Source organism: Oncorhynchus tshawytscha, linkage group LG31, assembly GCF_018296145.1.
Source record: "Oncorhynchus tshawytscha isolate Ot180627B linkage group LG31, Otsh_v2.0, whole genome shotgun sequence".
NCBI lineage: Eukaryota > Metazoa > Chordata > Actinopteri > Salmoniformes > Salmonidae > Oncorhynchus > Oncorhynchus tshawytscha.
This window is the reverse complement of record NC_056459.1, coordinates 17,023,013-17,043,718: the sequence shown is the minus strand read 5'-3', so window position 1 is coordinate 17,043,718 and position 20,706 is coordinate 17,023,013. Positions and strand designations below refer to the sequence as shown.

At 45.9% G+C, this 20,706-nt stretch overlaps 1 protein-coding gene across 1 annotated transcript in view; it reads right to left on the bottom strand.

Annotated features, from left to right (window-relative positions):
* Positions 1 to 365: 365 nt before the first annotated feature.
* The window catches only part of LOC112234836 (retinoic acid receptor alpha-A), a 126,058-nt gene continuing 105,717 nt past the window's right edge, over positions 366 to 20,706 (bottom strand). Inside the window, exons 5-8 of the mRNA XM_042310045.1 lie at positions 18,139 to 18,315; positions 6,097 to 6,301; positions 1,390 to 1,548; positions 366 to 1,229 (exon numbers count right to left, since the gene is read on the bottom strand). Coding sequence (XP_042165979.1) covers positions 979 to 1,229; positions 1,390 to 1,548; positions 6,097 to 6,301; positions 18,139 to 18,315 — 792 coding nt within the window. The 3' untranslated portion in view covers positions 366 to 978. The remainder of the gene's footprint in view (positions 1,230 to 1,389; positions 1,549 to 6,096; positions 6,302 to 18,138; positions 18,316 to 20,706) is intronic.

The window sequence follows — 20,706 nt, the reverse complement described above, 5'->3', positions numbered from 1 at the left end:
CAAAACAAAAAACAGCTTTAAATAGAGGAACAAATATAAAGTATTAGTCTTCCATACTGTCTATATGACTGTTTTTGTAAAGGACTTTTACATGAACTTTGTCATGTATGTACTGTTTCGCATCAAACAATAATATTTAAGACAATGGAAAAAGCACCACAAAATTCATCGTAGAAACAGACAGATTTCTAACAATGGTATATACAATGTATTCCAACAATATGAGACAGAGAGGGAGAGAGACAGTCGAGGGAGAGAGAGAGACCGGGAGAGAGAGAGACCGGGAGAGAGAGAGACAGGGAGGGAGAGACAGGGAGAGACAGAGACAGAGAGCGAGAGACAGAGAGAGATAGACAGTAGAGGGAGAGAGACAGAGGGAGAGAAACAGAGAGGGAGAGAAACAGAGAGGGAGAGAGACAGACAGAGAGAGAGAGAGACCGAGAGAGAGAGAGAGAGAGAGATTAAAACTACTTATTAAACTTGTCGAGTCCATCATGCAGGGATGAATTTATACAGGAGACCTGAGGAGGATGACCTATGACCTTTGTGTATAACAAGTAAGTGGGCGTGGCCGGGTGAGGTCAAACCCAACTCGACCAATCACACCCTAGTCCCCAAGACACAACGCCAAAATAAGAGCTCAATAAATGTAGAATTATACACAAACCAACCACTGGTCCTTTTAGGTTTTAGTGTTGTCATTTTTTAAAGGGAAAATAAAGTGATAAAGAGAGAGAAGGAAAAAACAAACGTAAAGGATAACATAAGAACAAGCAAAGGTGGTGGTGGTTCATTAAGGGACCAACGGCCTGAGGGGAGGAGGAGAGGAGAGGGGAGAAGGAGGGGGGTCCACTATGCCTGGTACACCATGCGGTTTACCTATTTTCAGTTTTTTTTTGTGTTTTTTTTTTTTCTGCAAAGGAATGTCAGTGAGAGAGAGAGTGTCAGTCTGAGAGGCCCCTGAGTTCCAACGGGGACCTAGGGGTCCTCTTCCTCCTCCTCCTTGGGGGCCGCTGTGGGCCCGTCGCTGTCTGAAGCATCTGGGTCAGGGTCAGGGGACACAGGGCAGGATTTACCCCCTTTAGGGATTCCCTTCTTGGGGCTGCTGCCGTCCTCGCCCTCGGTGCTGCTCTGGCCGTCTTGGCCCTCTGAGTTCTCCAGCATCTCCTGGATCAGAGGAGGCATAGACCCAGGGATCTCCATCTTCAGCGAGATGACCCGCTCCGCACCTGGAGGGAGAGGAAAGGACATATTGCAAAACCAACGTATTGCAAAATGATGTTATAGGGCATTAGTGTACAAAGTTTTCCTACTGAACTGCTATTGAATCTATAGTGGGCTCATTTCTACTCAGTTTTATTAGAATATTCTTCTCTGTGATGTCTGTACCTTTGGCGCTGATGCTGCGGAGGTCAGTGATCTTCATCAGGGTCTTGGGGAACATGTGTGGCTTGCTGGGCCTCCTCTTCCTCACGTAGATCTTCAGAGCTTCCAGTAGAGGCTCCTGGAGCTGGTCTACCTTAGAGGGCTCCTCCAGGTCCTGCCGGTCTGAGAGAGAGACAGATTGAGTGAGAGAGAGATAGTGAGTGAGAGCAACAGATTGAGTGAGAGAGATAGTGAGTGAGAGCAAGAGAGACAGATTGAGTGAGAGAGATAGTGAGTGAGAGCGAGAGAGTGAGAGAGACCGACTGGGTGAGAGAGATAGTGAGTGAGAGCGAGAGACCGACTGGGTGAGAGAGATATTGAGCGAGAGCGAGAGAGTGAGAGCGAAAGACAGATTGAGTGAGAGAGATAGTGAGTGAGAGCGAGAGAGACAGATTGAGTGAGAAAGATTCACCCTGCACACCCTAATTGACAACCAAACAAACCAAAACAAAGGCAAAGTCTTCTCATGCTTTGTTGATTTCAAAAAAGCCTTCGACTCAATTTGGCATGAGGGTCTGCTATACAAACTGATGGAAAGTGGTGTTGGGGGTAAAACATACGACATTATAAAATCCATGTACACAAACAACAAGTGTGCGGTTAAAATTGGCAAAAAACACACACATTTCTTCACACAGGGTCGTGGGGTGAGACAGGGATGCAGCTTAAGCCCCACCCTCTTCAACATATATATTAACGAATTGGCGCGGGCACTAGAAAAGTCTACAGCACCCGGCCTCACCCTACTAGAATCCGAAGTCAAATGTCTGCTGTTTGCTGATGATCTGGTGCTTCTGTCACCAACCAAGGAGGGCCTACAGCAGCACCTAGACCTTATGCACAGATTCTGTCAGACCTGGGCCCTGACAGTAAATCTCAGTAAGACCAAAATAATGGTGTTCCAAAAAAGGTCCAGTCACCAGGACCACAAATACAAATTCCATCTAGACACTGTTGCCCTAGAGCACACAAAAAACTATATATACCTTGGCCTAAACATCAGCGCCACAGGTAACTTCCACAAAGCTGTGAACGATCTGAGAGACAAGGCAAGAAGGGCATTCTATGCCATCAAAAGGAACATAAATTTCAACATACCAATTAGGATTTGGCTAAAAATACTTGAATCAGTCATAGAGCCCATTGCCCTCTATGGTTGTGAGGTCTGGGGTCCGCTCACCAACCAAGACTTCACAAAATGGGACAAACACCAAATTGAGACTCTGCACGCAGAATTCTGCAAAAATATCCTCCGTGTACAACGTAGAACACCAAATAATGCATGCAGAGCAGAATTAGGCCGATACCCACTAATTATCAAAATACAGAAAAGAGCCGTTAAATTCTATAACCACCTAAAAGGAAGCGATTCCCAAACCTTCCATAACAAAGCCATCACCTACAGAGAGATGAACCTGGAGAAGAGTCCCCTAAGCAAGCTGGTCCTGGGGCTCTGTTCACAAACACAAACACACCCTACAGAGCCCCAGGACATCAGCACAATTAGACCCAACCAAATCATGAGAAAACAAAAAGATAATTACTTGACACATTGGAAAGAATTTACAAAAAAACAGAGCAAACTAGAATGCTATTTGGCCCTACACAGAGAGTACACAGCGGCAGAATACCTGACCACTGTGACTGACCCAAAGTTAAGGAAAGCTTTGACTATGTACAGACTCAGTGAGCATAGCCTTGCTATTGAGAAAGGCCGCCGTAGGCAGACATGGCTCTCAAGAGAAGACAGGCTATGTGCTCACTGCCCACAAAATGAAGTGGAAACTGAGCTGCACTTCCTAACCTCCTGCCCAATGTATGACCATATTAGAGAGACATATTTCCCTCAGATTACACAGATCCACAAAGAATTCGAAAACAAATCCAATTTTGATAAACTCCCATATCTACTGGGTGAAATTCCACAGTTTGCCATCACAGCAGCAAGATTTGTGACCTGTTGCCACGAGAAAAAATTGGCAACCAGTGAAGAACAAACACCATTGTAAATACAACCCATATTTATGCTAATTTATTTTCCCTTGTATACCTTAACCATTTGTACATTGTTAAAACACTGTATATATATAATATGACATTTGTAATGTCTTTATTGTTTTGAAACTTCTGTATGTGTAATGTTTACTGTTAATTTTTATTGTTTATTTCACTTTATATATTCACTTTATATATTATCTACCTCACTTGCTTTGGCAATGTTAACACATGTTTCCCATGCCAATAAAGCCCTTGAATTGAATTGAATTGAGATAGTGAGTGAGAGCGAGAGAGTGAGAGAGACAGATTGAGTGAGAGAGATAGTGAGTGAGAGAGAGAGAGTGAGAGCGAGAGAGTGAGAGCAAGAGACAGATTGAGTGAGAGAGATAGTGAGTGAGAGCGAGAGAGTGAGAGAGACAGATTGAGTGAGAGAGATAGTGAGTGAGAGCGAGTCACACAGATCAATTTCAAATTCATGAAGCAGCTTCTTTGTACATAGGCTATGTAGGACCGAGTTAGAAAGCCACATCCCAGAGTCATACAGTAGGGAAACGCTAGGCCTTCACCAGACCATCAGCCTGCACTCTGCTACAGTTGGCATTAAAGAAGATGTGCTGTACATGTCTAGAAACGAGGGAGTCTGAAATCTAACTCAGAAGTAATCCAACTTCAACGGTTTCCATTGAACATTAAAAGGGTTTATGGTTTAGGAAACATATATACAATCCACCAACTCCTCTGTATTATAAACCGCTTAGTTCTCAAGAGACAGTAGCCCTTTATGATATTCTTATCACCTTCTATTTTTCACATTGTCCCTTGTAATGCTTTCAGTACCAATTCAATCCATAAGTGGTCAGTGTGTGTTGAAAGAACCAGCTCCTGCTGTGGGAACGGAGGCCTGCCTCCCAGTCACAGAGTCACAGAGTGTTTAGTTATTTCCTCTGTGGATTATGCAACAGCATGTAATATATGTGAAGGCTCTGGGGATTCACACATTGGAATGGAAACTTCAGAGTCAGAGCAGGGCGAAAGGGGGATACCTAGTCAGTTGTACAACTGAAAATGTGTCTTCCACATTCAACCCAACCCCTCTGAATCAGAGAGGTGTGGGGGGCTGCCTTAATCCACATCCACGTCATCGGTGCCCGGGGAACAGTTGTTCTTGGTGGTTAGCTGCCTTGGGAGGAGCGTGTGTCAGAGTGTGTGTGTGCGCATGTGCGTGTTTGCAACTGCATTATGGAAAAATGTAGAGCTCAATGTGTGTGTGTGTTTCAATCAATGTCTGCCTTCCATGTCTCAGCTGAGGGAGAACTACTGCCTGGGTGTTGTGTGCTGAAACAGGCTGAACAGAACACACTCATTTCCTGTGAGAACAGTCCAACAAACACCCCGCCTCACAGAGATGGACCTATGGATGACCTGATTCCAGACTTTGAGTCTGTCTAAGTCTGTATCAGAAGTGTTTTACTGCCTTTCTAATGACTTGTCCGAGCATTCACATCTACCCCAAAGGCACCCTTTCAACCTTAGACTCTGGGCAACTTTTACTACTTCTTAAATCACCATCTCTCGGTCTCTGGCACCGACCAATCTCTCTCCTTGCCCAGCCCCGTCTCTCTCCTTTCCCAGCCCGTCTCTCTCCTTGCCCAGCCCCGTCTCTCTCCTTGCCCAGCCCGTCTCTCTCCTTTCCCAGCCCGTCTCTCTCCTTGCCCAGCCCCGTCTCTCTCCTTGCCCAGCCCCGTCTCTCTCCTTGCCCAGCCCGTCTCTCTCCTTGCCCAGCCCCGTCTCTCTCCTTTCCCAGCCCGTCTCTCTCCTTGCCCAGCCCCGTCTCTCTCCTTTCCCAGCCCGTCTCTCTCCTTGCCCAGCCCCGTCTCTCTCCTTGCCCAGCCCGTCTCTCTCCTTTCCCAGCCCGTCTCTCTCCTTGCCCAGCCCCGTCTCTCTCCTTGCCCAGCCCCGTCTCTCTCCTTGCCCAGCCCGTCTCTCTCCTTGCCCAGCCCAGTCTCTCTCCTTGCCCAGCCCCGTCTCTCTCCATGCCCAGCCCCGTCTCTCTCCTTGCCCAGCCCCGTCTCTCTCCTTGCCCAGCCCCGTCTCTCTCCTTGCCCAGCCCCGTCTCTCTCCTTGCCCAGCCCCGTCTCTCTCCTTGCCCAGCCCCGTCTCTCTCCTTGCCCAGCCCCGTCTCTCTCCTTGCCCAGCCCCGCCTCTCCTTGCCCAACCCCGTCTCTCTCCTTGCCCAGCCCCGTCTCTCTCCTTGCCCAGCCCCGTCTCTCTCCTTGCCCAGCCCAGTCTCTCTCCTCCCGTCTCTCTCCTTGCCCAGCCCCGTCTCTCTCCTTGCCCAGCCCCGTCTCCTTGCCCAGCCCCGTCTCCTTGCCCAGCCCAGTCTCTCTCCTCCCGTCTCTCTCCTTGTCCAGCCCCATCTCTCTCCTTGCCCCCCAGTCTGGTGCCCGCTGGGTATGTACACCCCACTGTGGTGCCCGCCTCTGGAGATAACAGTCACCTTCTTACCCCCCCAGATGGGACTGAGGTGGCCTGTCTGTCTCTGTGTCACAAAATTCAGACTTTTATTTAGACATTCCATCTCTTCTGACATACTATTCAACAGTAATGACACTAATGACAGATGCTTAATGAATATATGCAACCTTCAAAGAAAGTGAAGAAGGTGTAGTGTACCTCCAGAGATGAGGCAGATGGCGCTGAGCAGGCCTGTCTCTGTGTCGTCCATCTCCATGGGCAGCAGCTGGTGGGCGAAGGTGAACACCAGGTCGGTGAGCGGGCCGAAACCTGCGTTGTGCATCTGGGTCCGGTTCAGGGTCAGCCCGTCTGAGAACGTCATGGTGTCCTGGTCCGGAGTGTACCTCGTACAGATACGTAGAATCTATATGACAGGGGACAGGAAAGGAGAGAATTATACATTACGTATACACACACATCATCTGACAGAGGAGAGGATAGGGACAGGGGGAGAAGAGGAGTGAGGGCACGGTTGGGTAGATTACCTTCTAAGTGTAATCCGTTACAGTTACTAGTTACCCGTCCATAATTGTAATTAGTAATGTAAATTTTGGATTACCCAAACTCAGTAATGTAATCTGATTACATTCCGTTACTTTTAGATTACTTTCCCATTAAGAGGCATTAGAAGAAGACAAAAATGTATGTTACCAATTGAACAACATCTATTACATGATAAATCAATGTTAACGTTTACATAGCTGGTCATATATGGATGTTCAATGTTACTTAATGGGTTGGTTATATAGGCTTCTTCTAACCCATCACTTTCTACTACATGTAATAATTAGATTAAATGATATCTTTACATTAATATATATCATTTATCATTTATCATTTATCATTTATCATTTATCATAATCTGTTACTCCCCCAACCCTGAGAGAGGGACAGTAAGGGGGAGGAGAGGAGAGAGGGACAGTCAGGGGAGGGGAGGAGAGGAGAGAGGGACAGTAAGGGGGAGGAGAGGAGAGAGGAGAGAGGGACAGTAAGAGGGAGGAGAGGACAGAGGGACAGTAAGAGGGAGGAGAGGAGAGAGGGACAGTAAGACAGAGGAGAGGAGAGGAGAGAGGGACAGTAAGACGGAGGAGAGGAGAGAGGGACAGTAAGACGGAGGAGAGGAGAGAGGGACAGTAAGACAGAGGAGAGAGGGACAGTAAGACAGAGGAGAGGAGAGAGGGACAGTAAGACAGAGGAGAGGAGAGAGGGACAGTAAGACGGAGGAGAGGAGAAAGATACAGTAAGACAGAGGAGAGGAGAGAGGGACAGTAAGACGGAGGAGAGGAGAGAGGGACAGTAAGACGGAGGAGAGGACAGAGGGACAGTAAGACGGAGGAGAGGAGAGAGGAACAGTAAGACAGAGGAGAGGAGAAAGGGACAGTAAGACGGAGGAGAGGAGAAAGGGACAGTAAGACAGAGGAGAGGACAGAGGGACAGTAAGACGGAGGAGAGGAGAAAGGGACAGTAAGACAGAGGAGAGGAGAGAGGGACAGTAAGACGGAGGAGAGGAGAGAGGGACAGTAAGACAGAGGAGAGGAGAAAGGGACAGTAAAACAGAGGAGAGGAGAGAGTGTCAGTAAGACAGAGGAGAGGGACAGTAAGACAGAGGAGAGGAGAGAGGGACAGTAAGACAGAGGAGAGGAGAGAGGGACAGTAAGACAGAGGAGAGGAGAAAGGGACAGTAAGACGGAGGAGAGGAGAGAGGGACAGTAAGACAGAGGAGAGGAGAAAGGGACAGTAAGACGGAGGAGAGGAGAAAGGGACAGTAAGACGGAGGAGAGGAGAGAGGGACAGTAAGACAGAGGAGAGGAGAAAGGGACAGTAAAACAGAGGAGAGGAGAGAGTGTCAGTAAGACAGAGGAGAGGGACAGTAAGACAGAGGAGAGGAGAGAGGGACAGTAAGACAGAGGAGAGGAGAGAGGTACAGTAAGACAGAGGAGAGGAGAAAGGGACAGTAAGACGGAGGAGAGGACAGAGGGACAGTAAGACGGAGGAGAGGAGAGAGGGACAGTAAGACAGAGGAGAGGAGAGAGGGACAGTAAGACAGAGGAGAGGAGAGAGGGACAGTAAGACGGAGGAGAGGAGAAAGGGACAGTCAGGGGGAGGGAGGAGAGAGGGACAGTAAGACGGAGGAGAGGAGAGAGGGACAGTAAGACAGAGGAGAGGAGAGAGGGACAGAAAGACAGAGGAGAGGAGAGAGGGACAGTAAGACAGAGGAGAGGAGAGAGGGACAGTAAGACGGAGGAGAGGAGAAAGATACAGTAAGACAGAGGAGAGGAGAGAGGGACAGTAAGACGGAGGAGAGGAGAGAGGGACAGTAAGACGGAGGAGAGGACAGAGGGACAGTAAGACGGAGGAGAGGAGAGAGGGACAGTAAGACAGAGGAGAGGAGAAAGGGACAGTAAGACGGAGGAGAGGAGAAAGGGACAGTAAGACAGAGGAGAGGACAGAGGGACAGTAAGACGGAGGAGAGGAGAAAGGGACAGTAAGACAGAGGAGAGGAGAGAGGGACAGTAAGACGGAGGAGAGGAGAGAGGGACAGTAAGACAGAGGAGAGGAGAAAGGGACAGTAAAACAGAGGAGAGGAGAGAGTGTCAGTAAGACAGAGGAGAGGGACAGTAAGACAGAGGAGAGGAGAGAGGGACAGTAAGACAGAGGAGAGGAGAAAGGGACAGTAACAGAGGAGAGGAGGGGACAGTAAGACGGAGGAGAGAGGGACAGTAAGACAGAGGAGAGGAGAAAGGGACAGTAAGACGGAGGAGAGGAGAAAGGGACAGTAAGACGGAGGAGAGGAGAGAGGGACAGTAAGACAGAGGAGAGGAGAAAGGGACAGTAAAACAGAGGAGAGGAGAGAGTGTCAGTAAGACAGAGGAGAGGGACAGTAAGACAGAGGAGAGGAGAGAGGGACAGTAAGACAGAGGAGAGGAGAGAGGGACAGTAAGACAGAGGAGAGGAGAAAGGGACAGTAAGACGGAGGAGAGGACAGAGGGACAGTAAGACGGAGGAGAGGAGAGAGGGACAGTAAGACAGAGGAGAGGAGAGAGGGACAGTAAGACAGAGGAGAGGAGAGAGGGACAGTAAGACGGAGGAGAGGAGAAAGGGACAGTCAGGGGGAGGGGAGGAGAGAGGGACAGTAAGACGGAGGAGAGGAGAGAGGGACAGTAAGACAGAGGAGAGGAGAGAGGGACAGTAAGACAGAGGAGAGGAGAGAGGGACAGTAAGACAGAGGAGAGGAGAGAGGGACAGTAAGACAGAGGAGAGGAGAAAGGGACAGTAAGACAGAGGAGAGGAGAGAGGGACAGTAAGACAGAGGAGAGGAGAGAGGGACAGTAAGACGGAGGAGAGGAGAAAGGGACAGTAAGACGGAGGAGAGGAGAAAGGGACAGTAAGACAGAGGAGAGGAGAGAGGGACAGTAAGACAGAGGAGAGGAGAAAGGGACAGTAAGATGGAGGAGAGGAGAGAGGGACAGTAAGACAGAGGAGAGGAGAGAGGGACAGTAAGACAGAGGAGAGGAGAAAGGGACAGTAAGACAGAGGAGAGGAGAAAGGGACAGTAAGACAGAGGAGAGGAGAAAGGGACAGTAAGATGGAGGAGAGGAGAGAGGGACAGTAAGACAGAGGAGAGGAGAGAGGGACAGTAAGACGGAGGAGAGGAGAAAGGGACAGTAAGATGGAGGAGAGGAGAAAGGGACAGTAAGACAGAGGAGAGGAGAAAGGGACAGTAAGACAGAGGAGAGGAGAAAGGGACATGACAAAGTGTCATGACAGGGAAAGTCAAGGGAAAGTGTCATGACAGGACTTGTAAAGAGTAGAAAGACAAATTCAAAGTGAAGCCCACAGAGGCTATGCACTAGTTATACTATATACCTGTAGCTAGGACTGACACGTTTCACAGCCAACAAAGACTAAAGAGAGAAACCACCACTATGATCATGACCTTGAGGAGGAAAAACCTCAGTGTGTCTGTGTGCTTGATTCTGTATTGTACAGCTATACAGGGTGTATGTGTGTGTGTGTGTGTGTGTGTGTGTGTGTGTGTGTGTGTGTGTGTGTGTGTGTGTGTGTGTGTGTGTGTGTGTGTGTGTGTATGTGTGTGTGTGTCTGACCAGCCGGTGTTTGAGTCTCCGCCAGCCTGCATGCTTTATTCTGTTTCATTTTGCGTACGCTCCTGCCACTCACTGTCAGCACACACACACACACACACACACACACACACACACACACACACACACACACACACACACACACACACACACACACACACACACACACACACACACACACACACACACACACACACACACACACACACACACACACACTAGCTGTCAGCGCCACTCAATTGGCTTCAAATGTTGACACTGCCTGTCTCTTCACCACACGCGCGCACGCACACACACGCACACGCACACACACACCGTTTGTTCCTTCTTCACACACTTGCTCACCCAGATCTAGAACGCAATACACAAGGCAGGTCCTTCACTGTAGAAACCTGTCAGGGTGTGTGTGAGAGAGAGTCATCTAAGCAGGACTTCAACTTCTCACCTCTTCAACTCCAGTGGCTTCCCACTGAACACACACTGGTTGAATCAATGTTGTTTCAATGAAATGACGACGTGCAATAGACGCTGAATTGACGTCTGTACCCAGTGGGTTGTCACATTTGACAAATACCACATAGTCATAGAAAACGAATCCATCCAGCATTACTGCAAACCTCCCATCTAATCAGTGTGGCAACAGTTCTCATCACACCAGGAAGTGATACTGTAATACGGCCACTACTAATCTAGACCACAGGAAACACCACAATAACACTAATGATATGAACATGTAGAATAACATCTATCCATTTACACTGCAGTCGCTGTACAGAACAGCTTCAGGAAGAACACAATAATCACATTCATCATGACATTTACTTCACTAAATCTATTAAATAGTCAATACTACTTAAATAAATACTACCCCCATGATACATGATTACTCACTAACCCTGGGCGCTGAACAGTGACACTATTGTAGCTGCTGTGCTGTGAGCTCCCAGTGAAGAGAGAGAGAAGGGCCTTTTCAGGTCAGACATACTGCCGGGGGGGCTGAGCTGAGGATGAGAGGAGCGAGAGAGCGAAGGAGAGAAGAAGCAAAAGTTGGCAGTGAATTGGAGTAGAGCGATCAGGGAAGTAGATCAGATGTGCTTGATGCAAGGAGCTGACTGAGGATGGCCTCATAGAGCCGACTGAGGCTAGGCTCATAGAGCCGACTGAAGATAGCCTCATAGAGCCGACTGAGGCTAGCCTAATAGAGCCGACTGAGGATAGCCTAATAGAGCCGACTGAGGATAGCCTCATAGAGCCGACTGAGGATAGCCTCATAGAGCCGACTGAGGATAGCCTCATAGAGCCGACTGAGGATAGCCTCATAGAGCCGACTGAGGATAGCCTCATAGAGCCGACTGAGGATAGCCTCATAGAGCCGACGGAGGATAGCCTCATAGAGCCGACTGAGGATAGCCTCATAGAGCACATGGAGAGCTAATAGGTTAATAGAAAGGATAGCCTCATGACAAAATAAAGCCGACTGAGAGCCTCATAGAGCCAGACAATCACCACATGGAGAGAGTTAAATAAAGGTTAAATAAAAAAATGACAAAATAAACATGACTGGAGCTTGAGACAATCCACCCCTCTCTCTCCCCCTTTCTCCTCCCTCTCTCTCCCCCTTTCTACTCCCTCTCTCTCCCTCTTTCTCCTCCCTCTCTCTCTCTCTCCCCCCTTTCTACTCCCTCTCTCTCCCTTTCTCCTCCCTCCCTCTCCCCTTTCTCCTCCCTCTCTCTCCCCTTCTCCTCCCTCTCTCTCCCCCTTTCTCCTCCCTCCCTCTCCCCCTTTCTCCTCCCTCCCTCTCCCCTTTATCCTCCCTCTCTCTCCCCCTTTCTCCTCCCTCTCTCTCCCCCTTTCTACTCCCTCTCTCTCCCTCTTTCTCCTCCCTCTCTCTCCCTCTCTCTCCCCCTTTCTACTCCCTCTCTCTCTCCTTTCTCCTCCCTCCCTCTCCCCCTTTCTCCTCCCTCTCTCTCCCCCTTTCTCCTCCCTCTCTCCCCCCTTTCTCCTCCCTCCCTCTCCCCCTTTCTCCTCCCTCCCTCCCTCTCCACCTTTCTCCTCCCTCTCTCTCCCCCTTTCTCCTCCCTCTCTCTCCCTCTTTGCTTCTCTTCTCTGTCTCGTTACTGAGGGCACATTAGCACTCGACTGCACTAAGTCTGCTAACACTGTGCACCCCCTGTATTTATGTCCCTGCTCCAGAAAAACATACAGCAAGCAACCCAAACAAACATGAACAACAGTCCTCACTGAAACTCACTGCAGAAAAAGACTAACAGGTCTTTCAATCAATCCTTAATGAGATTTCAAACTGCGTAACGTCTGAGAGACACTAACTTAATGTACTTTGATTAAGGATGGCTCCTCTACATACTGATCCACTGTCAGGATCAATTAAACCACTCTTCTATTGGCTTTCTGGACAAACCGACCAATAAGGTCTAAGGACCGGACTCTAGGGAGGAAGTTCAGAGGTTAAACCCCCTGTACATTTGAGCTTATTGACTGGCTACCTCAGTGGAGAGAGAAAACCCAGTTAACAGAGATCTTTAGACACTAAACAGTACAGATGGAATTAGGCCAAACCTTTTGTCATTAAATAGAAACCTGCTCATTTGGTTATGTGGTAAAGGTACGCTATGTGTTTCTGCATCGAGTCACAGTGCTAATCAGTGGCATTTGTTAGGCTAGCACAATCACTGCTGTGATTACATTGAGTAGTGGGGCTGTCTCTCAACTATTCCTGTACCACAGATTGGTAAGATACTATATTGGGAAGCTACTATATTATTATTAAGATACTATATATTATCCTTCCTCCTTGGATGTCCATTTACATTACAACTAGCCTGTAGAAGTGACTTAATCAGGGTCAGTTAACCATCAGGGACTGGCCCTGTTCATGGACCAGAAGTTGAGGCACCCTGAGAAATGGAGGCCTAAAACTAGTCTTATCAAATTCAGCAAAAAAAGAAACATCCCTTTTTCAGGACCCCAGTCTTCAAAGATAATTCATACAAATCCAAATAACTTCACAGATCTTCATTGTAAAGAGTTTAAAACACTGTTCCCATGCTTGTTCAATGAACCATAAACAATTAATGAACATGCACCTGTGGAATGGTCGTTAAGACACTAACAGCTTACAGACGGTAGGCAATTAAGGTCACAGTTATGAAAACTGAGGACACTAATGAGGCCTTTCTACTGACTGAAAAACACCAAAAGAAAGATGCCCAGGGTCCCTGCTCATCTGTGTGAACGTGCCTTAGGCATGCTGCAAGGAGGCATGAGGACTGCAGATGTGGCCTGGGCAATAAATTGCAATGTCCGTACTGTGAGACGCCTAAGACAGCGCTACAGGGAGACAGGACAGACAGCTGATCGTCCTCGCAGTGGCAGACCACATGTAAAAACACCTGCACAGGATCGGTACATCCGAACATCACACCTGTGGGACAGGTACAGGATGGCAACAACAACTGCCTGAGTTACACCAGGAACGCACAATCCCTCCATCAGTGCTCAGACTGTCCGCAATAGGATAAGAGAGGCTGGACTGAGGGCTTGTAGGCCTGTTGTAAGGCAGGTCTTCACCAGACATCACCGGCAACACCATCACCTATGGGCACAAACCCACCGTCACTGGACCAGACAGGACTGGTAAAAAGTGCTCTTCACTGACGAGTCGTGGTTTTGTCTCACCAGGGGTGATAGTCGGATTTGTGTTTATCGTCGAAGGAATGAGCGTTACACTGAGGCCTGTACTCTGGAGCAGGATCGATTTGGAAGTGGAGGGTCCGTCATGGTCTGGGGTGGTGGGTCACAGCATCATCGGACTGAGCTTGCAGGCAATCTCAATCCTGTGCGTTACAGGGAAGACATCCTCCTCCCTCATATGGCACCCTTCCTGCAGGCTCATCCTGACATGACCCTCCAGCATGACAATGCCACCAGCCATACTGCTCGTTCTGTGAGTGATTTCTTGCAAGACAGGAATGTCAGTGTTCTGCCATGGCCAGCGAAGAGCCCGGATCTCAATCCCATTGAGCACGTCTGGGGCCTGTTGGATAGGAGGGTGAGGCCTAGGGCCATTCCCCCCCAGAAATGTCCGGGAACTTGCAGGTGCCTTGGTGGAAGAGTGGGGTAACATCTCACAGCAAGAACTGGCAAATCTGGTGCAGTCCAAGAGGGGGAGATGCACTGCAGTACTTAATGCAGCTGGTGGCCACACCAGATACTGACTGTTACTTTTGATTTTGACCCCCCTTTTGTTCAGGGACACATTATTCAATTTCTGTTAGTCACATGTCTATAGAACTTGTTCAGTTTATGTCTCAGTTGTTGAATCTTGTTATTGTCATACAAATATTTACACACGTTAAGTTTGCTGAAAATAAACACAGTTGACTGTGAGAGGACGTTTGTTTCTTTTGCTGAGTTTACATACAGTGCCTTCGGAAAGTATTCAGACCCCTTGACCTTTTCCACATTTTGTTACGTTACAGACTTATTCTAAAATGTATTAAAGAGATTTTTTCCCTCAGCAATCTACACATAATACCCCATAACGACAAAGCAAAAACAGTTTTTTATACAATTTTGCAATTGCATTATAAATAAAAAACAGAAAAACCTTATTTACATACAGTTGAAGTCGGAAGTTTACATACACTTAGGTTGGAGTCATTAAAACAAATTTTTCAACCACTCCACAAATTTCTTGTTAACAAACTATAGTTTTGGCAAGTCGGTTAGGACATCTACCTTGTGCATGACACAAGTCATTTTTACAACAATTGTTTACAGACAGATTATTTCACTTATAATTCACTGTATCACAATTCCAGTGAGTCAGAGGTTTACATACACTAAGTTGACTGTGCCTTTAAACAGCTTGGAAATTCGAGAAAATTATGTCATGGTTTTAGAAGCTTCTGATAGGCTAATTGACATCATTCGAGTCAATTGGAGGTGTACCTGTGGATGTATTTCAAGGCCTACTGTAACGGATGTCATCTGGAGATAGAGAGGAGGAACAAGGTGCAGCGTGGTAAGTGTTCATGTCTTTTTAATAAACAAACTGAACACTGGAACAAAACAATAAACGATGTGAACAAAACGAAACAGTACCGTGTGGCCCAAACACTCACACGGAAACAAACACCCACAAACCAAAAGTGAAACCCAGGCTACCTAAGTATGATTCTCAATCAGGGACAACAATTGACAGCTGCCTCTGATTGAGAACCATACTAGGCCGAACTCAAAAACCAACATAGAAAAACAAACATAGACTGCCCACCCCAACTCACGCCCTGACCATACTAAAACACAGACAAAAACAAAGGAACTAAGGTCAGAACGTGACACCTACCTTCAAACTCAGTGCCTCTTTGCATGACATCATGGGAAAATCAGCCAAGACCTCAGAAAAATAAATTGTAGAAATCAGCCAAGACCTCAGAAAAAAAAATTGTAGACCTCCACAAGCCTGGTTCATCCTTGGGAGCAATTTCCAAACGCCTGGAGGTACCACGTTCATCTGTACAAACAATAGTACGCATGTATAAACACCATGGGACCACGCAGCCGTCATACCGCTCAGGCAGGAGACGCGTTCGGTCTCCTAGAGATGAACGTACTTTGGTGTGAAAAGTGCAAATCAATCCCAGAACAGCAGCGAAGGACCTTGTGAAGATGCTGGAGGAAACAGGTACAAAAGTAGCTATATCCACAGTAAAACGAGTCCTATATCGACATAACCTGAAAGGCCGCTCAGCAAGGAAGAAGCCACTGCTCCAAAACAGCCATAAAAAAGCCAGACTACAGTTTGCAACTGCACATGGGGACAAAGATTGTACTTTTTGGAGAAATGTCCTCTGGTCTGATAAAACAAAAATAGAACTGTTTGGCCATAATGACCATCGTTATGTTTGGTGGGAAAAGGGGGAGGCTTGCAAGCTGAAGAACAACACCATCCCAACCGTGAAGCACAGGGGTGGCAGCATCATGTTGTGGGGGTGCTTTGCTGCAGGAGGGACTGGTGCACTTCACAAAATAGATGGCATCATGAGGCAGGAAAATTATGTGGATATATTGAAGCAACATCTCAAGACATCAGTCAGGAAGTTAAAGCTTGGTCGCAAATGGGTCTTCCAAATGTACAATGACCCCAAGCATACTTCCAAAGTTGTGGCAAAATGGCTTAAGGACAACAAGGTCAAGGTATTGGAGTTGCCATCACAAAGCCCTGACCTCAATCCTATAGAAGATTTGTGGGCAGAACTGAAAAAGCATGTGCGAGCAAGGAGGCCTACAAACCTGACTCAGTTACACCAGCTCTGTCAGGAGGAAAGGGACAAAATTCACCCAACTTATTGTGGGAAGCTTGTGGAAGGCTACCTGAAACGTTTGACCCAAGTTAAACTATTTAAAAGCAATGCTAACAAATACTAATTGAGTGTATGTAAACTTCTGACCCACTGGGAATGTGATGAAAGAAATAAAAGCAGAAATAAATAAATATCTCCACTATTATTCTGACATTTCACATTCTTAAAATAAAGTGGTGATCCTAACTGACCTAAGACAGGGAATTTTTACTAGGAATAAATGTCAGGAATTGGGAAAAACTGAATTTAAATGTATTTGGCTAAGGTGTATGTAAACGTCCGACTTCACCTGTAAGTATTCAGTCCCTTTGCTATGAGACTCGAAATTGAGCTCAGGTGCATCCTGTTTCCATTGATCATCCCTGAGATGTTTCTACAACTTGATTGGAGTCCACCTGTGGTAAATTCAGTTGATTGGACCTGATTTGGAAAGGCACACACCTGTCTATATAGTTGCATGTCAGAGCAAAAACCAAGCCATGAGTTCGAAGGAATTGTCAGTAGAGCTCAGAGACAGGATTGTGTCGAGGTACAGATCTGGGGAAGGGTACCAAAACATTTCTGCAGCATTGAAGGTTCCCAAGAACACAGTTGTCTCCATCATTCTTAAATGGAAGAAGTTTGGAACCACCAAGACTCTTCCTAGAGCTGGCCGCCCAGCCAAACTGAGCAATCGGGGGCAAAGGGCAGTGACCAAGAACTCAATGGTCACTCTGACAGAGCTCTAGAGATCCTCTGTGGAGATGGGAGAACCTTCCAGAAGGACAACCATCTCTGCAGCACTCATCCAATCAGGCTTTTCTGGTACAGTGGCCAAAGGAAGCCACTCCTTAGTAAAAGGTAAATGACAGCCCTCTTGGAGTTTGCCAAAAGGCACCTAAAGGACTCTCAGACCATGAGAAACAAGATTCTCTGGTCTGATGAAACCAATATGGAACTCTTTGGCCTGAATGCCATGCATCACGTCTGGAGTAAACCTGGCACCATCCCTATGGTGAAGCATGGTGGTGGCATCATCGTGAATGTGGGAATGTTTTTCAGCCGCAGGGACTGGGAGGCTAGTCAGGCTCGAGTTAAAGATAAACGGAGCAAAGTATAGAGAGAGATCCTTGATGAAACCCTGCTCCAGAGTGCTCAGAACCTTAGACTTGGGCGAAAGTTCAACTCCCAACAGGACAATGACCCTAAGCAGCCAAGACAACGCAGGAGGGGCTTCAGGACAAGTCTCTGAATGTCCTAGAGTGGCCCAGCCAGAGCCTGGACTTGAAAATAGCTGTGCAGCAATGCACCTCATACCCAAGACTCACAGCTGTAATTGCTGCCAAATGTGCTTCATCAAAGTACTGAGTAAAGGGTCTGAACACTTATGTAAATGTGATATTTAGTTTTTTGATTTTGTATACATTTGGGGAAAAAAAATATAAACCTGTTTTTGCTTTGTCATTATGGGGTATTGTGTGCAGATCAATGGAACAAATCTATTTAATCCATTTTAGAATAAGGTTGTAACGTAAGAAAATGTGGAAAAAGTCAAGGGGTGTGAATAGTTTCCCAATGCATTGTAGAAATAAATGCATGAAATATGTACATAAGAGATGTGTTACTTTGAAAACTGCTGATACATACCAGTATGTCAAGGAAGGCAGTTTGGATCAGCGTGATCTCTGTGTGTGTGTGTGTGCCTGTGCGTGTTTGTGACAGTCAGTCCTTACCAGTATGTCAAGGCAGGCAGCTTTAAGCAGCGTGATCTGGTCAGCTATGGTGAGTCCTGTGAAGCCAGGCACTCGTTTGGCAAACTCCACGATCTTTATAATGCACTTAGTAGCCAGCTCACTGAACTTATCCCACAGCCCCAGGTCCAGCCTCACGCGTTGTTCCGCACTCGACTTCTGGAGTGGGGAGAGAGAGGACACACTCATGCATTAGCAGGCATGCAGACACACACACGGAGACACACAGGCACACACACACACATAGAACCAAACACAAACAGAGAGTCTGGCGAGAGGCACCGTCATGATGAGACAACGAGTTGCTAATGATCTCCAGTCTTCACCCATTCACTATATCTCACTGTATATAGATAATACACTATCTCACTGTGTATAAACAACACACTATCTCACTTTATATAAATAATACACTATCAGACTGTATATAAATAATACACACTATCTCAGTGTATATAAACAAGACACTATCTCACTGTATATAAACAAGACACTATCTCACTGTGTATAAACAATACACTATCTCACTGAATATAAACAATACACTATCTCACTGTATATAAATAATACACTCTATCTCACTGTATATAAATAATACACTATCTCACTGTATATAAACAACACACTATATCTCACTGTATATAAATAAGACACTATCTCACTGTATATAAATAATACACTATCTCACTGTATATAAATAATACACTATCTCACTGTATATAAACAACACACTATATCTCACTGTATATAACAAGACACTATCTCACTGTATATAAATAATACACTATCTCACTGTATATAAACAACACACTATATCTCACTGTATATAAATAATACACTCTATCTCACTGTATATAAACAAGACACTATCTCACTGTATATAAATAATACACTATCTCACTGTATATAAACAAGACACTATATCTCACTGTATATAAACAACACACTATATCTCACTGTATATAAACAACACACTATATCTCACTGTATATAAATAATACACTATATCTCACTGTATATAAATAATACACTATCTCACTGTATATAAACAAGACACTTTCTCACTGAATATAAACAAGACACTATCTCACTGTATATAAACAATACACTATCTCACTGTTTATAAACAAGACACTTTCTCACTGAATATAAACAAGACACTATCTCACTGTATATAAACAATACACTATCTCACTGTTTATAAACAAGACACTATCTCACTGAATATAAACAAGACACTATCTCACTGTATATAAACAATACACTATCTCACTGTATATAAACAATACACTATATCTCACTGTATATAAATAATACACTATCTCACTGAATATAAATAATACACTATCTCACTGTATATAAATAATACACTATCTCACTGAATATAAATAATACACTATCTCACTGTATATAAATAATACACTCTATCTCACTGTATATAAACAACACACTATATCTCACTGTATATAAATAATACACTATATCTCACTGTATATAAACAAGACACTATATCTCACTGTATATAAATAACACACTATATCTCACTGTATATAAACAAGACACTATCTCACTGTATATAAACAATACACTATATCTCACTGTATATAAATAATCTACACTATCTCACTGTATATAAATAATACACTCTATCTCACTGTATATAAACAACACACTATATCTCACTGTATATAAATAATACACTATATCTCACTGTATATAAATAATACACTATATCTCACTGTATATAAATAATACACTCTCCACCGTGAAACTATAGAATTATAGAACATTCAGTGGTTGTTGTTGTTGTCATAAATAGAGCCGAGCAGAGAGGACTGGGCTGCGGTAATGAGTGAGAGCAGGAGGAGAGGAACGAGAGAGAACAGGAATCAGCCATAAAACTGTGACAGGTAGCAGGGAGCACTTTGAAGTGAGAGGAATGGAGATAAAATATCTATATGGGCCAAGCCCTACACTAACATACTGAGAGAAGAGGAGGAGGAGGAGAGAGGAGAGGAGGAGGAGAGAGGAGAGGAGGAGGAGGAGGAGAGAGGAGAGGAGGAAGAGAGAGGAGAGGAGGAGTAGGATGAGAGAGGAGGAGTAGGAGGAGAGAGGAGAGGAGGAGGAGGAGAGAGAGAGAGAGGAGGAGAGAGGAGAGGAGGAGGAGAGAGAGAGAGAGAGAGAGAGAGAGAGAAGGAAAGCAGATAGAGTAAAAGGGAAAGGAGAAGGAAATACAGAGGAATAAAGAGGAGGAGGTGAGAGACGGGGAAATGGCAAGCCATTAGGGAGAGGAGGATAGTGACAGGGCTAGGAATGAAAGAAGAGATGGAGAGAGAAAGAGATGGAGAGAGAGAGGAAGACAGGATCAAGACAATGTGGGAGGAGGAGGATAAATTGAAAGAGAAAGTGAGTGAGAAGGAGGAAGACAGACAAACAGTAAACAGAGGCTTGTGGATGATGAGGCGTGGGTGTGGAAACATCTCACTCCCTGCCCTTGTTATAAAGTTGTTCTAAAGACTTTCATAAACAACTTCCTCTTCAGTCCTGATC